Source organism: Papilio machaon, chromosome 15 (assembly GCF_912999745.1).
Source record: "Papilio machaon chromosome 15, ilPapMach1.1, whole genome shotgun sequence".
NCBI lineage: Eukaryota > Metazoa > Arthropoda > Insecta > Lepidoptera > Papilionidae > Papilio > Papilio machaon.
Genome location: NC_060000.1, coordinates 458304 through 476186, shown reverse-complemented (window position 1 = coordinate 476186; position 17883 = coordinate 458304). Strand labels below are relative to the sequence as shown.

General features: G+C 36.7%; 2 protein-coding genes across 4 annotated transcripts; both read right to left on the bottom strand.

Annotated features, from left to right (window-relative positions):
- Positions 1-699: 699 nt before the first annotated feature.
- LOC106715997 (protein spaetzle 4) lies at positions 700-8250 on the bottom strand. 2 transcript variants are annotated; one of them, XM_045681213.1, is made up of 6 exons: positions 7761-8250; positions 2676-2867; positions 1794-2593; positions 1533-1694; positions 1042-1305; positions 700-846 (listed from the first exon to the last, which is right to left on the bottom strand). In XM_045681213.1, exons 1-5 carry the CDS (start codon positions 7788-7790, stop codon positions 1047-1049), a joined length of 1443 nt encoding a protein of 480 aa, XP_045537169.1. In that variant the 5' UTR covers positions 7791-8250; the 3' UTR covers positions 700-846; positions 1042-1046. The 2 variants fall into 2 exon arrangements, with proteins under 2 accessions (XP_045537169.1, XP_045537168.1); XM_045681212.1 differs by having other exon boundaries at positions 1037-1305; positions 7761-8249.
- Positions 8251-12365: 4115 nt separating this feature from the next.
- On the bottom strand, positions 12366-17394 carry LOC106718311 (toll-like receptor 2). Of its 2 annotated transcripts, XM_014512361.2 has the most exons (3): positions 16826-17394; positions 15257-15510; positions 12366-14709 (listed from the first exon to the last, which is right to left on the bottom strand). In XM_014512361.2, the coding sequence occupies exons 2-3, from the start codon at positions 15491-15493 to the stop codon at positions 12367-12369; spliced, it is 2580 nt and encodes an 859-aa protein (XP_014367847.2). In that variant the 5' UTR covers positions 15494-15510; positions 16826-17394; the 3' UTR covers position 12366. The 2 variants fall into 2 exon arrangements, with proteins under 2 accessions (XP_014367847.2, XP_045537142.1); XM_045681186.1 differs by lacking the exon at positions 16826-17394 and having other exon boundaries at positions 15257-15614.
- Positions 17395-17883: the final 489 nt, after the last annotated feature.

The window sequence follows — 17883 nt, the reverse complement described above, 5'->3', positions numbered from 1 at the left end:
ATTATGTCATTAATAAATATAATGTAAATATAGACAACAATGCTTTTAATTTCTTTATGTATATTTAATAGCATTGAAAATATAGAATACAAATAGCTTAATAATGGGATAATCAAATGTTATATTTTAAAATCTTTAATTTTAATCCTATCTTAAATGGTCTAATTTATGTAATAGATCATAAATTTGTCTAACGGATAAGATTTCGGCTTTCATGTCAAACTAACCGTCGAATTTAATTATGGATCCTTAATATCAATCTGATTACTACTTTTTTTAGGCCGGCATTTGCCGATTCTATTGTGTTCAGGATGACCATGGGCGGCGATCATCACTTTATTGTTCCCATTATTCAATTTTTATAAAAAAGCACCTGCCAAAATTGTATCTATTGCATTGCCAAATACAAATTGATAGTCAAACTTACGAGTATCTCTATTATCTACTTTCCTAACAAAGTTTTTAAGAAGGTTCACAAAGCAAAAATTAAATGTCAAATAAAAGTCATTGATGTAACGAGCAAACTTTAATAAAAATTCTCAAACACGCAACATAATTAACACATACACTATATTTTACAATTTCACTAGCCTTATAAGTAAATTTTAGTTTATAAACAATATTAAAAATTATCTATATTAAATTTACAAATTCTATGATTAGAATAATAAATAATAGTTTAATTAAATAACAGTCGATTTTAACTTTGAGCTTACATCACTACTTTGTTTTTAAATTGTCATTATTACATTTTTCATGACTATTCAATTTTTATTCTCAAAAGTATGGATGTTCAGGTGGGTTTCTCAAATGTTATTGACAGCATCGTGTTGGGGAAGAAGTCACCTGAAAATTGAACAAATAAATTAAATAAAATGTTACACAGGAAATTTGAGTTTTCCTTCTGTGTTACATAGATCACTTTGAAGGTAAGTGACTAATAAAGAAACATCATAATACGATCACACAGGTAAAGTTTACTTGGGCGTAATATGAACGGATGATCAATTTAAAAATATTAAGATAAAATATCCACCTTACATTGATCAGTAGAAGTCATCTTCATCATCATCATACGCCATAGAGTACCAGTCTCTTGCCGCATCTTCATAGATGACCTGTCGCACATGCTCGTCGTACTGCGGGCGGAGCAGACGTGGCGAGCGCGCACGGAACTCCAGCGGTACGTCGTAACAGCGGCACACGCAGCACGCCGGGAACTTAAACCAGTCCGCGAAGATGCCGCGGCACTCATTGCGCGGGTCGTACGCCAACAGCCGGTGCAGCCGGTACTGCTGCTCGCAACTGGTATCGACAACAAAATAGAAGACAATTGAGTAACAATCAAATGGATTGTAGATGTATTGCTAACCGTGAAATTCAATCGTCGTCGCACATGTACAATACTATTGTGGTCTCTTGTAAAATAAATTATGAGGTAAATGATTACATTTTGAGTCACAGTTGCTACGACGATGGAGATTCTCCGATGCTTTTATGCTAAGATACGAAGTAGCCTAAGGGTAACGTACCGGCAGCCCTCCCTGCAGTACATCTGTTTGCGCTCGTGCACGCAGGTCTCGAGGTGTATGTACTGCTCAAAGGGGTACATGTTGAGAAGCGCTAGCACCTCGCCGCGAGTGCTGTTTGCCCAGAACGGTGCCGCCATCTCTTCTTTAGATTCACACGCATTGCTACAAAATTAAAAAATAGATTAATACTGGGAAATCATATTCTGATAGTATAGTAGATCTCTTTAGGTTATTATAATTCAGTAAAAAAATTTTACTTACGCTCCTCTTAACTTAATCACAGATGGTCTCATAGAATCGGGTTGCGTCGGCTTTGGATATGTCTCCTCTTTTTTATCAGTTACTTTGGTATCAATCTTGTCGTTCTTGACTTTCTCATGCTCAGAGAAGAGCAGCGTGGGCGGTAGAGTGGACGCGTCAGTCATCGGCTTCCAGCCGTCTTTGACTGTTTCTGTCGTTGTATCGTCATACTGGACGTAAGTTGTTTCTGTTGCATTCATTGCGTATTCTGTTGTTGTGGTTGCATTCCTGGCGGTATTATTTTTGAAGTCACTATCATCTCTCAGAGGTTCACTTTTTGAACTACCCAAAAATGTTGGATATAGGCTGTTAGTCTCTATAGTCTGTTTTATGACCGCTTCTAAAGTTATCACGTCTGGGTCTAAATTATTTATTTCTATATTGGCTATACTTTGCAATTTAGTTTTATACGATACTTCCTTCTCATCTATCATTGTTTCATTGTTTGTGATTTCGGTAGCGTTGTTGTTGTCCGTGCTGTTTGTTCTAGCGTTCGTGTAGTTTTCGAGTGGTTTCACTTTTAAGGTATCGTTGTCAAATTTCTTATGTTTATCTGTCTGTATAGGTCTAAAGTGAGGTTTATCTCTCATGGCACGTCCGTGATTTTTCTTTGTGTACATTAATTTAGCTTTTATGATATCTTCCTCGAAATCGCTAGATTTTCTTTTACCGGTCTCGTCATCGTCCTCTATAAAGTTTTCTAGCTCCGCCTTCAATACCGATATGTGACGCTCTTCGCCGTACATTCTCCTCATCAGTCCCTGGAATAATAAAAGTATCAAATTCTGTAAGTTAGAAATAATTTGACTTAATTATTTATTTATTGGATGTCTTCTTGCTTACCTGGTTCTCTCGCACAAAGCGGCGTATGGCGTGCCAGGGGTAACCGCTGCCCGGCGTGGCACAGTAGGCGTGGCGCGCGAGATCACAGGGCGGGGCAGGTGGTGCGCGAGGTGGGACGCGTGCACGGCTGGCACGGTGCGGCCGCGTGCACGCCGACGCGTAGTCATACGCGCTGCACCATCGCCACGTTGCCTACTTGCGGGCACAAACGATGGGTTTTACTAAAGTTTCAGTTCTATTAGTAACTTTTAATGTTAAGGAATTATGCTGAGAAATATAGATATATGAAATCATCGACTGACTCTGTTTTACCTGCATTGATAGAATTTAGATATTTTCGAAACACATAAGATAAGTACCGGGTAATTTTTAGTTATCATGCTTTATCAGAATCAATAACGAAATTATGTATTCGGCTGAATCTATTAGTATTACGCACTGTCCCAGTTGATGGTGGTGCTAATTCGCTCCTTACGTTGCCATCCTTGTCGCAGAGAGAGCGTAGAAAGTCTAGGCAAAAGTGAAACCGTCTGGCTCCCAATCAGAGCACAATTAGCGTTTGACACTCGACGTTTACTTTCGTTTCGGTCACCAAACAAGATTCGAATGCCCTCGATAACTAACTTGCTTCTGGCAATGATTCTTCGTAACCAATATAAAAGTAATAATTTTGATTTAAGTATATTATAATACGTTTTAAACTTCTAGCATTAAGTAATCAAACTTTAAACAGGAACATATAGCATAACTCTTTGTGTACATCAGCAATAAAGAAACACAAGACAAGATAGAGAGAATACTGGATGTGTGCCGGCGGTCGCAAGCGCGACGTGCGCGCTACTCCACAGTCCCGTTAATATCAAATGTACCGAATTCAACACATCTCATTCGATATTTAAGTCAACAGTTCGGTTGCTAAATGCTAACTGTATCTGGGTTTAGATTTTATGGATTAGACTAAATCGAGTAATGGTAGATTGAAGAGAATGGCTAACAGTTTAGAAACTGACTGCAGCAGAAGACCTGCTCTACAAAACCAGGTCGGTGATTTGTTATTATTAGAAGACATTTAAATATTTGCAAATAAGACATTAGATTAGACAACCAGCTAACAATGAGTTATGTTCTACATCCGTAAACATTGGAAACCAGTTTGTTAGAGGTGATTATATAAGGAACAAAAGAGTAAGGTGCGTGTCACACAGACAGGTGCGGGACACACACGGCAGTGAAAGTGACCACCGGTATTTGGGAGCGGGCTGTGACGTCACAGCGAGACCGGAGATCCATTTACCTGATAACGAGGCATCGGAATATCAAAAGCTTTGGCCCTTTGTGGTAGAGCTTGTAAGAACATTTACTGATATTGAGTGAGAGCCATTTGAAAGCTAGTTAAAAGTTTCCCGACAAATATTCTCAGCTTGACCGAGACTATTTTTTTGTACGTGAGATACACTCATTAAGTTTTCAAGTGTTGAGGTCGTGTACATTTTTTACGATAAAATTTATCTGTTAACAGCACATGTGTTATAACAAACCTATGTAAAATACGTCTTAATTAGATACCTATTCTAAATGTGCATCATTAATTACCACTGCATTAGAGATACCCATAAATTCAGTGTACCCAATACCTTCATAAGTAGTAAATACTTTCTACACAAATTACTGTGATAGAGAAACGAATATAAAATAATAAATGCGATTTAGATAAAGAGACATGAAGAAAATTAACAGACAAATGAATTTATCCGTCAAATAGTCAGTTGAGGTAACTGGGTTAAAAAGAGGCAACGAGGCGACGCGGTGGCCACTTTCGCCGGCCTGTCGCTTGTCACCTGTCGCCCGCTGTGATGTAAATTGTAAATCACATCACTTAACGCCATTTTTATGACACGTTATGTCATCTAGAAGTTAGACACTAAGGAATTTTTGGTTAATTACTTTTTATTTTTCATTTTTGGGTGAATTTTTGAAAACTAGCTTTTACTTATTGGTTTTTGATTTTTAATTTTTTCCAATGTATATAAATTGAATCGTTAGGAAAGTACAGTGTAATTCAATTTCTCAGAATATCGTCCGAATTTGATTTGAAAAACTGCTACAATGAATTTCCAAAAGTACGAAATTTTAATTAAAAATGTTAATTTTGAAAACAGGTTTACTAATCATATTGTAATAGTATTTATTAATTGTCGTGTACTCAGTAGAGCGTGCAACTTCCCAGAATAAACATTAGAAGTCGTACGATTCAGAAAAATCAGACGAATGTTCTCGAATGTGAAAACGTGTTCCCCAATGTGTTGACTGTTAAATAATTTTAACCGTCGGATCCAGAAAGTAATTACAGGAAATTAATGATTTTATAATATTTATTAATAATTTAACTATTTCTTCTAACTTTTTTTCTCATTATCATTCATAATTTTGATGTAATTTTTTCCGTAACATTGCATAGATTTTTTATGATCAAATGATAATAGTGGATTAGTTTTATATCGATTCAAACATGGAACACATGATATTCAATTGTAAATGGTTTCTGGCAACAATATCTATCGATTACTGGGAAATGTCGGTAAACGATAGACCATCTATCTCCCATCAGTTCTGATTTCTCTGACTTTATGTAAATACAACGCGGATTTATATTCTACGAGTTAACAGTCACGTTATTGCAATGAAACGATCACAGCATGCATGGTTTAGCGTAAGTTCATACTGAGGTAGAGTTAAGTTGTTAATTACCGAACTATGTTTGAGGAAGAGATAGAGTGCCCCAACTTAGTAACATTATTTCCTATACAAAACAAATAATCGTGGGTCGTGTCTGTATTCGTGTATTGATTGTGGTTTTTTAGAAGGGTATCTCCGGAAGAGCTCAACGGTTCTTGATGAAATTTGGCACATATGTAGAACATAGTCTGGAAGAACACATAGGCTACTAATTCCGCGCGGACGGAGTCGCAGGCGAGAGCATACGTAGTACTAATAATAACTTTTATGAACTCAGTTGAGAGGCAGTCATTAGAGGTATAACGTTCTACTACTCCATTGTTTGTGCACTAATTGTGTTTTCTAAAATAAAAATTAATTGTTATGGCGATGAATTTGCTACACAGAGGTCATAATATAGGTATACTGGTCGTTAAAAAGTATGTGCTCAATCGGCCGTCCTCATTCCCACGTTCTTTTCTAACTTACGCCCGTTGTTCTAGCTTGTTGCTACTCTAGCTGTATTTGGTATTGTTAATGTGCGAGTATTGTTTTATAATATAAATCATTAATTTTTAATGCTCTGTTATCTTATTTTATCATCATCTCCCTGTCCTTGCCCACTTACGTAGGATCGGCGCACCAGGTTCCCGTCCTCCAAATCAATCTGTTTACCGTCATCTCAGTCACTTCCTTCTTAATCATGTCACCTTTCACACACTCTATCTATCTCTTCCTAGGCCTACCTCTACCGGTGTAACCCTTTCCACTCATACTTAAAGTTCTCCTTGGCACATGTGATATTTCCCTCCACATAACATGACCATACCACGCTAACCTTTTACGTCTCAATTTTTTTGTTATCTTATTTTTAAAGAAAAAAATCCCGTGTATTCTATTGCGTGTGAAAAGCGTAAACTTAAATTCCAAATCTATATGACTATAACACATTTTAGTAAGCCAAAACTAATTACAAAGAAAGACCAGTAGAGCAATGTTATATGAGCTTACAATCCTGGTCTATTCTAGCCTTGGGTACGCAATGTCTAACATTATATTCATAATACACCCAATGTTAAACATCCATAGACAATAAATTTGGATATAGAGCTGTTAGAACTTTATGTCCGCTGGCAATTTCGAATGAGACCCTGCGAAAAACAAAAATTTTGGGTATCGAAGGATGCGGAGGCGGGGCGCACGCTTCAATTCCTTTTCCTCTGACCACAGTAAACCCATAGTTAACCGCGAGCTACCAAATTTGAATCTCGTAATACATGCCTCTGTGGGCTTAGTATGAATATTTATGACAATCACTTCCGTATCGTCCAAAGAAGTAAACCAAAAATCTCATACTAATTTTGAAATAATTGACGATGACGACACTAAGGCGTTTGTTGCAAATATTCGTGCTAGGATCACTGTTTACAATTGTGTCATTTGTCTGAGAGATGACAGCTTAGCGCTGCGTGGGCGGCGATGCGGCGTCGTAATCGGGAAAGTTGTGGAGAAATTACCGCAAGGCTGCATTTAAACTACGTTATAATACACGGGAATAAAGTAACGTGACTAGAATCGCATCATTTATGCATTCATTTAATGTTTATAGCAGATACGTTATTTAAAACAGGAGTTGAAGTTTGTAAAATGATTTTAAATGTTTACTACATTCCGATTTAGTTTTATCGATAAACTCAATTTTATTTAATTAAACAAAAAATTAATAAACTTTGTTACTATTGTTGAAATTTTTAGTCAAAAAAATATAATTTTGTTTTCCTCGCTAGCTTACCGGATTTCTGTGTTGTTTTGCTCTCAAATTAGGATAAAATGTGTTTCAATATAGTCCTGATAAGTTCAATGAACTCTCAACTCCCACAAGACATTAAGAATACCTTATCTACGTTGAAAACATAACAGAGCATTGTTTGAATACTTGCACATTTGATTAGTATGGAAACAAGGTTACTTTAAAATACCACTAGCAGACTGTCACTTATTGACTATTAAGAAAGTCCTTAAGTGTAGATTATTAAATCTACACCGAAGTATTGCTTAAGTTACCATCAATCAATACTCAGTTTGAAAGTAAATCTAATTCGGATTAGAAGTTTAACTATCTATACGTTTTGGTGAAAATATTTATTTTTATTAGAAATATGAAAACGTTACATTTTCTTCGCGAACACTGACTCATTGTTAACACGATATTTTGGCAAGAGTTATTCATAATTTATTCAAATTTATACCACCTCGAAAACACTTGGACCCTAAACTTTCCTGTTCAAAGGAAAAATTTGTATTTTGCATCCCAAAGCGAAACTTTAAGAAACACCCTCGTTTAGCACTTTTAACGTAATTAGCACTCACCACAAACAGAAAGGCGATCGCAAGCCGCATTTCTCTATCGAACTTTCACTGTGAACGCGCTCGGCAGGCACATGGTGAGCACGACCGTTAGCCACCGCGGTTCGCCACCAACTGGCAGGCTAAGACGCTTTCGCATCGCCCTCTGTCAAGGACTGCATCAGATGCACTTGATTTTTATTAGCTATCGAGAACCCTAAAGGAAAAGTAGCCGGTACACTTGTCAGTGACTAGTCTAGCTGCTGCCGGACGGGCGGTTCCCATGATTTCGTCCGGTGCGTTTTATATGGCAGATCACGGCACCTCGTAACAGTTTCACGGCGCGCTGTCATTTAACGCACTTCCGTCGATAAATCTCAGAATCTATCTGTATTTATACCATTACTATATCTGTAGGTTATGATGCCGTTAACTTTTCATACAATGTTGCCTAAGGGTCCATTTGTTAGTTTAGATACTTAGTTGCTTTACTGATATTCCATATATCTGAGGTTCTATGTTTCTATTAGTTGCTATAAATCTTTCTTTTCCTTGTTTCTTTTGTATATTGTTTACATTTTCAATTTGAATGAGATTTCTATTTATTTACAAGCATAGAGCGTTACTTGCTTTATAATTTCCGCACTGACTGATATATTGACATCTGCGCTCGTTGTATTGAGAGCAGAGCGCGCACTGAATATTGATAGCTTGTTTAGTCAACATTAAAAGACCAGTTTAGAGCAATGCCATCAGTACCATTTACTAATCAATGCTTTGCTTACAGATCTCTTAGGCTATAGAAATTCATATATTCATATATAATTATATAGTTTTAGCGCGAAGACAAGCATCTCTAATGGCCATCACATAAGACTTCAACAGAATGTTTTAACGAGCACTAAGGGTAAAGAGCATTATCAAAAGTTCAAAAGTGTCTTTTAAGGTGGCTTCTCGATGATAGCTTTTTCAAAAGAAATTTAAAACACTGTTCGGAGTTTTAAATATTTTAAAAAGCATTGAGTATACGAGTATGTTGTATGTTTCTATCTTATAGGGCAGTGTTCCATCTGAAAAATCCATCTCTCTCTGTTATGGGACTTGTAGTTTGGTGGTCAGACTCTAACCGCAGATTTACTTGTGTCCAAAAAGACATTGCTAGTCATCACAAATTGGCTATTGTGCGGTTGCTAAATTCATTAGAGGAAGCATTTTACTTGCTGCTTTTAGTAATACTTACGCGATTTTATGGACGCTAGGTATCTCCTAGTGTCCGTAAAAATCCGTAAAAATTTTACAACACATTAATATGGTAGTTTGTGATCAATGTATGTCATAGCAGCAACCCTGTAATAAAGTTCGTTGAGAATATAACCTTACCAATCTTAGAAAGTGACATATTACGGATTTAACAAAAAGGTTAATTTTTAATTAACGTGAGAAGAAAAGTGCAGATGCACTAGAATAATTTGATAATTGTTATTTCACGCTATCAACACGGTAGAATCGCATTACATTACTAATTCACGCGACGGAAAAATTAGGTTCCGCTTACTGGCAAGAAAGAGTGTGTACGACTGAGTAGGTCAGTCGAGTAATCGTTCACTGGCCAACGCTCGCGACTATCTCTATCCAGCTTACCAACTGTGTGACATGTTAGAGCGGGACAGTCAGAGTGCGCGTGCTCGGCACCGTTATCCCGCGACTATATCTTGAATGAAGATGGCGTTTTCTCCCGCGTCAAAACAATGGCGCCCATTAGGGTTACCATTTTTTGTTCTTTGAATATTATGCATAATTTGCATATAATAAATATAATAATAAACATATAATTTACATATTTATATTGGTGGCTTTTCTAAGTGAACTTTTTATTTATGAACTGTATTAAAACAAGAATAGAACCAGAAATAACGTGACAATGTTAACAAGGCAATAGCAAGTAGCGAAGCATTCACAGAAGCTCTTATACGAATAGATCGTCTCAAGCGGGTTAGCCTGGGCTCAAAGAAAATAAGTGTGCTTGCCATTTGCTTCCCATACTTCTCACCAAATAACTCTTTTATTCGCTTTAACAATGGTAACGCAGGTCTAACTCTTGACAGTTGCTGATGTTAACATTGTTAGCAAAAGTACAATCCATTTGCCGTTTGTTTTGTTAAAAATTGTTAAAATACTTCTATTTTCATAATCTTGGTTTTTTTAGTTTTCAGACGTGTGGTCACCCTACACGAGTTGCAAATTGACCTGCCACTTTAAAATCGAAAGGTGCCCCTGATCGGGTTTAATTACCTCTGTCTGGTTAGTGTCAGCCTGTCGGCGCTCAGCTCTCCTGTACATACATATACTATCATTGGAGTACATCGATGACATCGGTGTTAGCAGTAATATGATTTTAACTTAATAGAACTTTTACTGTTTGTCAATTTTGCACAAAAAGTTCGTACATAAACCTTGCCAAATATGAACGTCATTGGAGGACTCTCCTACGTTTGTCCAGCAATCTTAAAAGATTTTTTTTACTCTGAAAATACACTATGAAATCATTTCCTTTTTAGACGATGTTAATTGCAAATTGTAAGTTGTACAGTTTGTTTAACTTTGCTGTTTACAAGTCTCGGAGACTGCTTAACCGATTTACCGAGACTGTCAATACTTGAGATAAACACCCAATAGAGACCTAGTGCTTGTTGCGCGAAAGTCGTCCTAATTTTAAGAGTTTAACGTTAATTTAGCTAATCTGAATATGTACAATAAATTGATCACTTTAATTATAACTATTAAATATAATTCATAAAATTAATGGTACAAAATTTAAATAAAGGTTAATGATCGCTTTTTGTCTTGTTACATGGATTTGTTTAAGAAAAGATTAGGACTTAGATAATATGATACGAAATCTTACTTTTGTGATATTTGTGTCTTTTATGATATTGTATCTATTTGTGATATTGTATCTATGTACTTTTGTAACATCTATGCTTTCGGATTGCACGTGATTTTGACAGTGGTAAGGGTAAAGCAAAGTAACACGTGACTTAGCTTAATTGATACCAAAATAGGTTTTATTAGTTGCACACGCAATATTCAGTTGCGTGGGCGCCACGTGGCAATTACGTCATTTAATGTTTATGATACACATGTTTTGATGATCAAATACATTAACATATTTATTGTCATAGTGGGATTAGATTTATTCATATCTGTAGGTACTATTTGTACCCATGGTACAAATATGAATGGAAATATTTTGTTAACATCTGCCATAGACAATCTTTAGGCTTTTAAAATTTTAGATGTAAGTAAAAGACAAAAGAAAAAGTATACCTACCAATATATTGTTTGTATCGATCAATTATTGAAAATCAAAGATTAAGTTATTTACTTAACATGTTAAATATTATAAGTAAATAACTAACTATATATAGAATGCATTATGAGCTTAACTTTTGTATTAGCATGTCTCGACGCCTTGGCTTTGCCTCATTTTCCTTCTCAAATGTAGGGTCACCATGCAAAGTAAAGTCTGATCTTTTGTGGTAAATTAATTTCAATAATTTCTGCGTGATTAGGTATTTTGCTTGATTGAAACATACAGACAGTCAAAAGAAGCCCTGCCAAAGATTAACAGGAGGGTAACTAGAAGGTTGCTTTAGACAAGGCACAACTACGGATAATTGTGGCTATGGCAGCCTACTGGTCATGGCAATTTTAATAAACATTTGTTTAATACAGGTATTACGGACAGCCCCCTATGTAGAGCGTGCATGGGTGACGAAGAAACAGCATCCCACGTGATACTGCACTGCCCAGCAGTGTATGAATACAGGGTAAAACATCTCGGAACACCGAGAACACTCCCAGAGATCACTGACAACATAAAGGGGTTGCTGGGATTTTTGGGAGTTGGGTTGGCTGGAGTGAATCCAGATCCTACTCACGCAAACTACGTGCCAGCCGTGGAGTTGCGGAAATCGAGCCCTTACAACTAACTAGGTATTTTCTATGAATACATCTTTATTGTCCTAGCAAATGCCAGGTTTTTGGTCAGCGCAGTGTCAACAAATCTTAGAAAGTGTTGGCGAAATCGAACGAGCGGCCGATAAGTGCAGGCTTTAATACACTTTCGATCTTTCAATATTTAACTTTCTCAAGGATTTTGCAACTTTCATATCGCTTCTTATGGTGATAAAGGCTTTACCTTGCGTGGGATTTACCACATCTTAATATAGGCAGGTTTAATTGAATTTTAAGCTTTCTAATTTAATATAACAGACAATTCATCATTTGACTTTGTATAAATGTTTTTTTTTGTCATATACCATCCCAATGATCTCGATACTACGGACCACATTTTAGAAGCCTATGTCCGGTTCACTTTTGATATACAAAGATATCTAATTGTTTTAAGATAACACAAACATTTGTATTCGAACTAAATTTTCTATGGTGTAAGTTAACTCTTATTTTATTAAAGGCGCCTTAAACATTACAATGGTGCACAATATTTTTTAAGTCGCATTGATCGTTCGTCCGTTTTCTTTGTGTGTCATTGATTGAACAGCATGTGACAAAGTAAAAAAAAGAAAAGTAAATTTTAAACGAGATTTAATAAAATTATTTTAATGTGCTATATATTCCTTGCTAAAGTATCTCTTAATTTCCTCCAGAACCTGTCCGGCTGGTTGTCGTCCCAGGAGTGGTAGATCTTCGTCTTGAGCAGGTACTTGAGTGTCGTTGTCATATACTTGTTGTCCACTTCGCCCACCCTGATAAGCACTAGTGGGTCGTAGGGAGTGCCGTCCTCTAGAAACAATCTATGGTACTCCGCGAGCTGTGTCTCCCAGCGACACCACTGAGATTTCGCGAAACTATTGCTTACAATTAAAACTATATATTTACTTTGATTAATACTATTTAATATTGACTCGGAAATGAACGAACCTATCTCAAAATCCCTCTCGTATACACACAACTTTAAGTACGGAGGCGTCGTCTCTAGCTGGTTGATCATTTCTGCGACGAACTCTCGGTCGTCGTTGCAGTACGATACGAACGCATCGAACCTGTACCCGTTACTAGGCAACGTCTCCGCTTTCAAAGATTTCCTTATGAACTTCCTGCCGACTGCGATTTTAGCTAAGAACATCCAGTATCGTATATAAATCCTATACTTATATATCGCCGCCAAAAGTAACCCCAACAATAGTAGAGTTACGAGCGAGGGGGCGGTCCATATAAGTAACATGACGCTAGAGATCTTCTCGTACATGAGACAGCGTAGTGTCTTTACGGAGGAGAGGTACTCAGCCACGCGGCGGCCCTCCCAGACGTCGGGACTGCTGCACTGAAAGCGCGAGCTCGCGAAGTACGCTCTTAACAGCGCGGTGCTGTTCACCTGCAGCCACATGTATGTCTTGAACATTGAGCTGCAGTCGCATACAAACACGTTATCCAATAGCTCTATCTCCGTGGTGCGGCTCTGGCTTGGATTCTCTAGTAGATAATTAATGTCCTGTATCATGCTTATAGTAAAGTGAGATATCTTATTGTTGGTCAAGTAGAGATTTATCGGTCGGACCCCGGCCGCTAGAAACAGCGATTTCCACCACGATATCAATAGATTCTCGCTCAGGTCCAACACCTGCAGGTTCTTTAATGGTTTTAGTGTTTCAGCCGTTATGTAATACAATTGGTTGTTCCTTAATATTAAATGCGTCAGATTCGGCATCATTTCAAATATATTATCCTCGTCGTAGAGACGTTTGATTCCACAATTTTTGAGTATCAATATTTTTAACTCGTTCAAACCTTCAAATTGAACACTAGTTAAGTTTTCATTTGCAGTAAGGGGATTGTTGGCCAGGTTGAGCATTTCTAAATGCCTCATCGGTTCAAAAGTTTTATCACCGATGTGGTACAATGTTCCATTTTCCATACTTAAAATCTTCAGATCTTCCAAACCCCGGAAAGTATAGTCGAAAACTGATTTAATTCTATTGTATGCCAGGTTTAAAACTTGCAGTCTTTTGCAGTATGTAAAAGCATCTCGGTCGATTTCATAATACATTGGGCTGATGGAGCTACCTTTATTTGACGAAAGATCTAGAAGTAACAGTTGCTGATTTGAAATATGTTTTTGGTGTATTCCAGGCAAATTGTTTCCGCCTAATAGTAAGACACGTAGGTTTGGAAATTTTAAAGGATCAAAAGCGTTCGGGCCTATCGATATTGCTAGGACTTTTCTAAGGTCTAGCACTTCCAAATTGACCATTGCTGGAAACGTATCATCTGTGATTATTTCGAATTGATTTTCAGCAAGAATTAGTCTCTCTACAGTCGAGTTTGCGATGATATTGAGCAAAGCTTTCGGCGGTTGTTTTCGAAATCCCATTCCAGACAGGTCGAGATGGGTTAAATTTATATCTCTTTCTATCATTTTTGTTAAAAAGTTTCCTATCAAACTTGAATTTAAATCATTTTCACCAATTATTAACTCTTTTAACATTAATAAAGGCTCAAAACTTCTAGAATGTATGAATTCCAACCTGCATAGATTAATTTCGAGTCTTTTTAACAACGTTCCACTCATAACATGAAAAGCGGTCTCCGGTATTCTTTCCAAGGAATTTTGCGACAAATCTAAACTTCTTAATGCAGGTAAGATGGTAGGTTTGAATTCAGGTGTTAAATCTAAAATATTTGTGAAGCCGTTGTTGACCAGAGTCAAGTTGCGAAGGTTCTTGAGACCTTCGAACGTGTGTTTATGTAATGTGTTAAGCCTCGTGTTGTAGGATATTGACAACTGTTTGAGGTTCGTCAAGTTACGGAAGAGTCCCGGTTCCAGATACTTGAGCCTATGGTTGGCCTCAATCTGTAAAACCTGCACGTGCTCGAGGTCGTCGAGCTCGCCCACTCGTATCTCAGTGATCACCGTCGTTATCACCCGGAGGAGGTCACTCTGCATGTTCACCTGAAATGAAAAGAAGAGAAAAAATGCAACGACGGAAAAACAAACGTACTAAAATATTACGGTTAGACATTCGTTACAATTTGTTTCAGATTATTTCTATGAATAGTTATGGTCCTTCAACTCATATAAATTGTTTGCAATGTTGAAAAAAACAACAAGAAAATGTCAAGGATACAAAAGTGTTTCTAGTGTCTAATAGATTTGATCGAGAATTATCTGTTATCTGCTTGCTGTTTGCGCAATGGAGGCCCTGCGCCTGCGCTGGCAGCAATAGACGCCTTCTATTTGTATTTTGATAGTTAAATCTTTGTGTTGCTTTTGATTGTGATTAGATATTTTCTTTTAATTAAACATGTACAACCAGCTATTGTATATGTTACAATGAGATAAGCGAATAACATCATAATCTAGTTTAAATTTAATTCAACGCTTTTGTAATATTAATTCTCAAGAGACTTCTAAATGTATCTATATTTTTAAGATTTTGTAAATAAACTTCAACAGCAAATGGGTAGAAAGAGAAGTTATTCCTTAGGATGTAATTTACCTTAGGAAAGCGTTTACATTCATAGTTTCCGAAACACACAATGATCTTAAGATTGTTGTTAGTCCTGCAGAGACAGCCGGAGGTCTTGTCGACGGCGAGCTGTACGGGCAGGGCGACGCCGGCGTCCTCTGATGGCGAGAGTACGTTTTGGGTGATATCCTTGTACTCATCGAGGAGGCTGCTCCGGGAGTGCCGCGCGTAGCACAACAGCAGCCACAAATAATGGCCTACGAACATTTCTCGGAACAGATCTCCTGTAAAAATTTATTTAGAAATATCATCTGACTTATACTATGTAAGACCTAAGCACAGGAAAATGTGTGAAGTGAAAAGAGTTGGCTCAAGAATAGTACCTTGTGTCTCACCTATAATACATGATAAGAGCCACTTTGTTCTATGGATAGAAGCAATTTAATTAAAAATTAAAGCGTAGCACTAAAGTAAATATAAGAAATACAACGTTCGCAGAAATCAATACACCAAAATAAAGGTGCTATGCACATCTCTTGATGTCGGAATATTTTCCTTAAACGTGGAATATTGTTTTTTAGGAAATGTATATATCTAAATTTTAGTTGTTGGCGTAATAAATACACAAAAACTAGACGTTTATTCATTTGTATGGAAAGCAATGTCTCATATTATTTGTAATTTTCATTTCAATTCAATTCAATTCAATTCACATTTCATTGATGGAAAAATTATCCTTATAATGTGTATTTATAAATTTGAATTGCTACGATTGAAAAAGTAAAGATGTGGTGAAATACGATGAAGTGAAAATAGCTAACTATATTTTCACATCTTCATCAAAACACTGGTTTTCGTTACACGATGTCACTAAATATGGCAATCTATCACTATATTTTTGAGCAGTAAAGTCTTAATTTATTATTTCACACAAATGTCTACTTTCGACTTCATGTTGTTTTGTCTTCAATCTTTGTGGGGCAGCAGCATTGGTAAAAACTTTCGTAAAGGTCTCTGTGGCTGTGCCTAACAAAGTGAAATGACTCTCTAGTCATTTTAGTACACTCTTCAAGCAAAACATGTTATAAGTGAGATTACTTTAGAGTACTAAATACTGAGGAATTAGCAGAAAAGAATTGTTCTAAAGGTTATTAGTAGAAATTGCAGCTGTAGAGATGAGCTTATTTTGAATTAGCTTTACGCAACCGTTTGTTACACTTCCTAAAGATATGAATAAAAATATCTTGTCTCTTTTTTTGTATAAGAAGTGTGCAAACGTGCGGCGAGAACACCGAGGTGATCAACGATCCTCATGGACACTCACAAATCTCGGCCTTTGACAAAGAGATATCCTCGCTCCTTGGAGGACCCTAAGTCGTACCGGTTTGAAAATATCGCCGAGGAAAGACCGTTCAATTATGCGGCTGAGCGTGGCAAGAAATTTCGCTAATCTTTTAAATAAGAATCTAACAATATAAGTTCAGTTCAGTCACCTATCTACTTTTTCTCAAATATTTCCAAGCGGACTGAACGCTTATTTTTAATATTTAGTACTTTTGTGATTGTTTCGCGAAATTCGTCTAATGTTACAGTTGTTACCTTTTTGGGAAATCCAGTTCTTGGGCGTAAGAAGTTTGATATTTGTTAGTGTTGTTAAGCGGGCACAGGGGGCGCAGTGGCCCGCGTCAGGCTACTTAGCACATATATGATGTTTGGACAATCTATTAGCGTAAGACGGATGTGGCCTAACCTTCACAAAAATTTGCCTATTAATTTCGTATCAGAGTTTTTAACTATTATGCACTATATGAACCTTTACATATATAATCCATTTTCTAATACACTGCAGTCAATAAGGGTAACAAATAACACTTTTCCACTTGACATCTTTCACTCGGTTCTCCATCACTATTGTTTAACTAGCTGATTAGATGCGCGCGAGCTACACAGGGGGCGCTGACTGTGTTCACACTGAGCTGACTCGCTAGCCGTGTCGTATGCTCACAGATTTCATCCCAAACACTGCCATTGGTCCGTATTATTTGCTAATGTGATAGCAAACTCGTTAGTTTACAATTCGGCACTAATTTTTAGTAATACAACATAGTTATTTAACGTCTATGATAAGTTTGTCTTACGTTGGGTTACTGAGACCAAATTCTCCGTTTAAAGCGTATTGTTATCTCTATTTTGACAATGATATTGACACAGATGAAGATATGTTTTATACAGAGATTTTGGTATGAAAAACCCATGGTTAAAGAATCTTGCTTTATTGCTTTGGTTGAGCGATACTTCGAGCGATACTTTATGCTGTGACGTTATTCGCTCAATATGCTTGAAAAATCACCAAATAATAACCTAACCCGTTTCGTTCTCTTCTCTTCTTTCGTTATTTCTCTATCTCTTTCTCTCTCTGTACAGGTATTTACCAAGGTGAGATGTTCAAAATTGTAAGAATAAGATGTAGGTGTACCTATACTCCTAAAAAAATCTAAAAATGTTAATATTTTTTGTTTATATAAGCTTTACAAGCTAGTTTTAAAAATGCTTATAATTAAACGCTAACTTATTAATTTATTTATTAACCACGAATGTTTCGTGATTGATTAAAATAAGTACAAACCTTATTCTACAGCCGAATACAAACACAACTT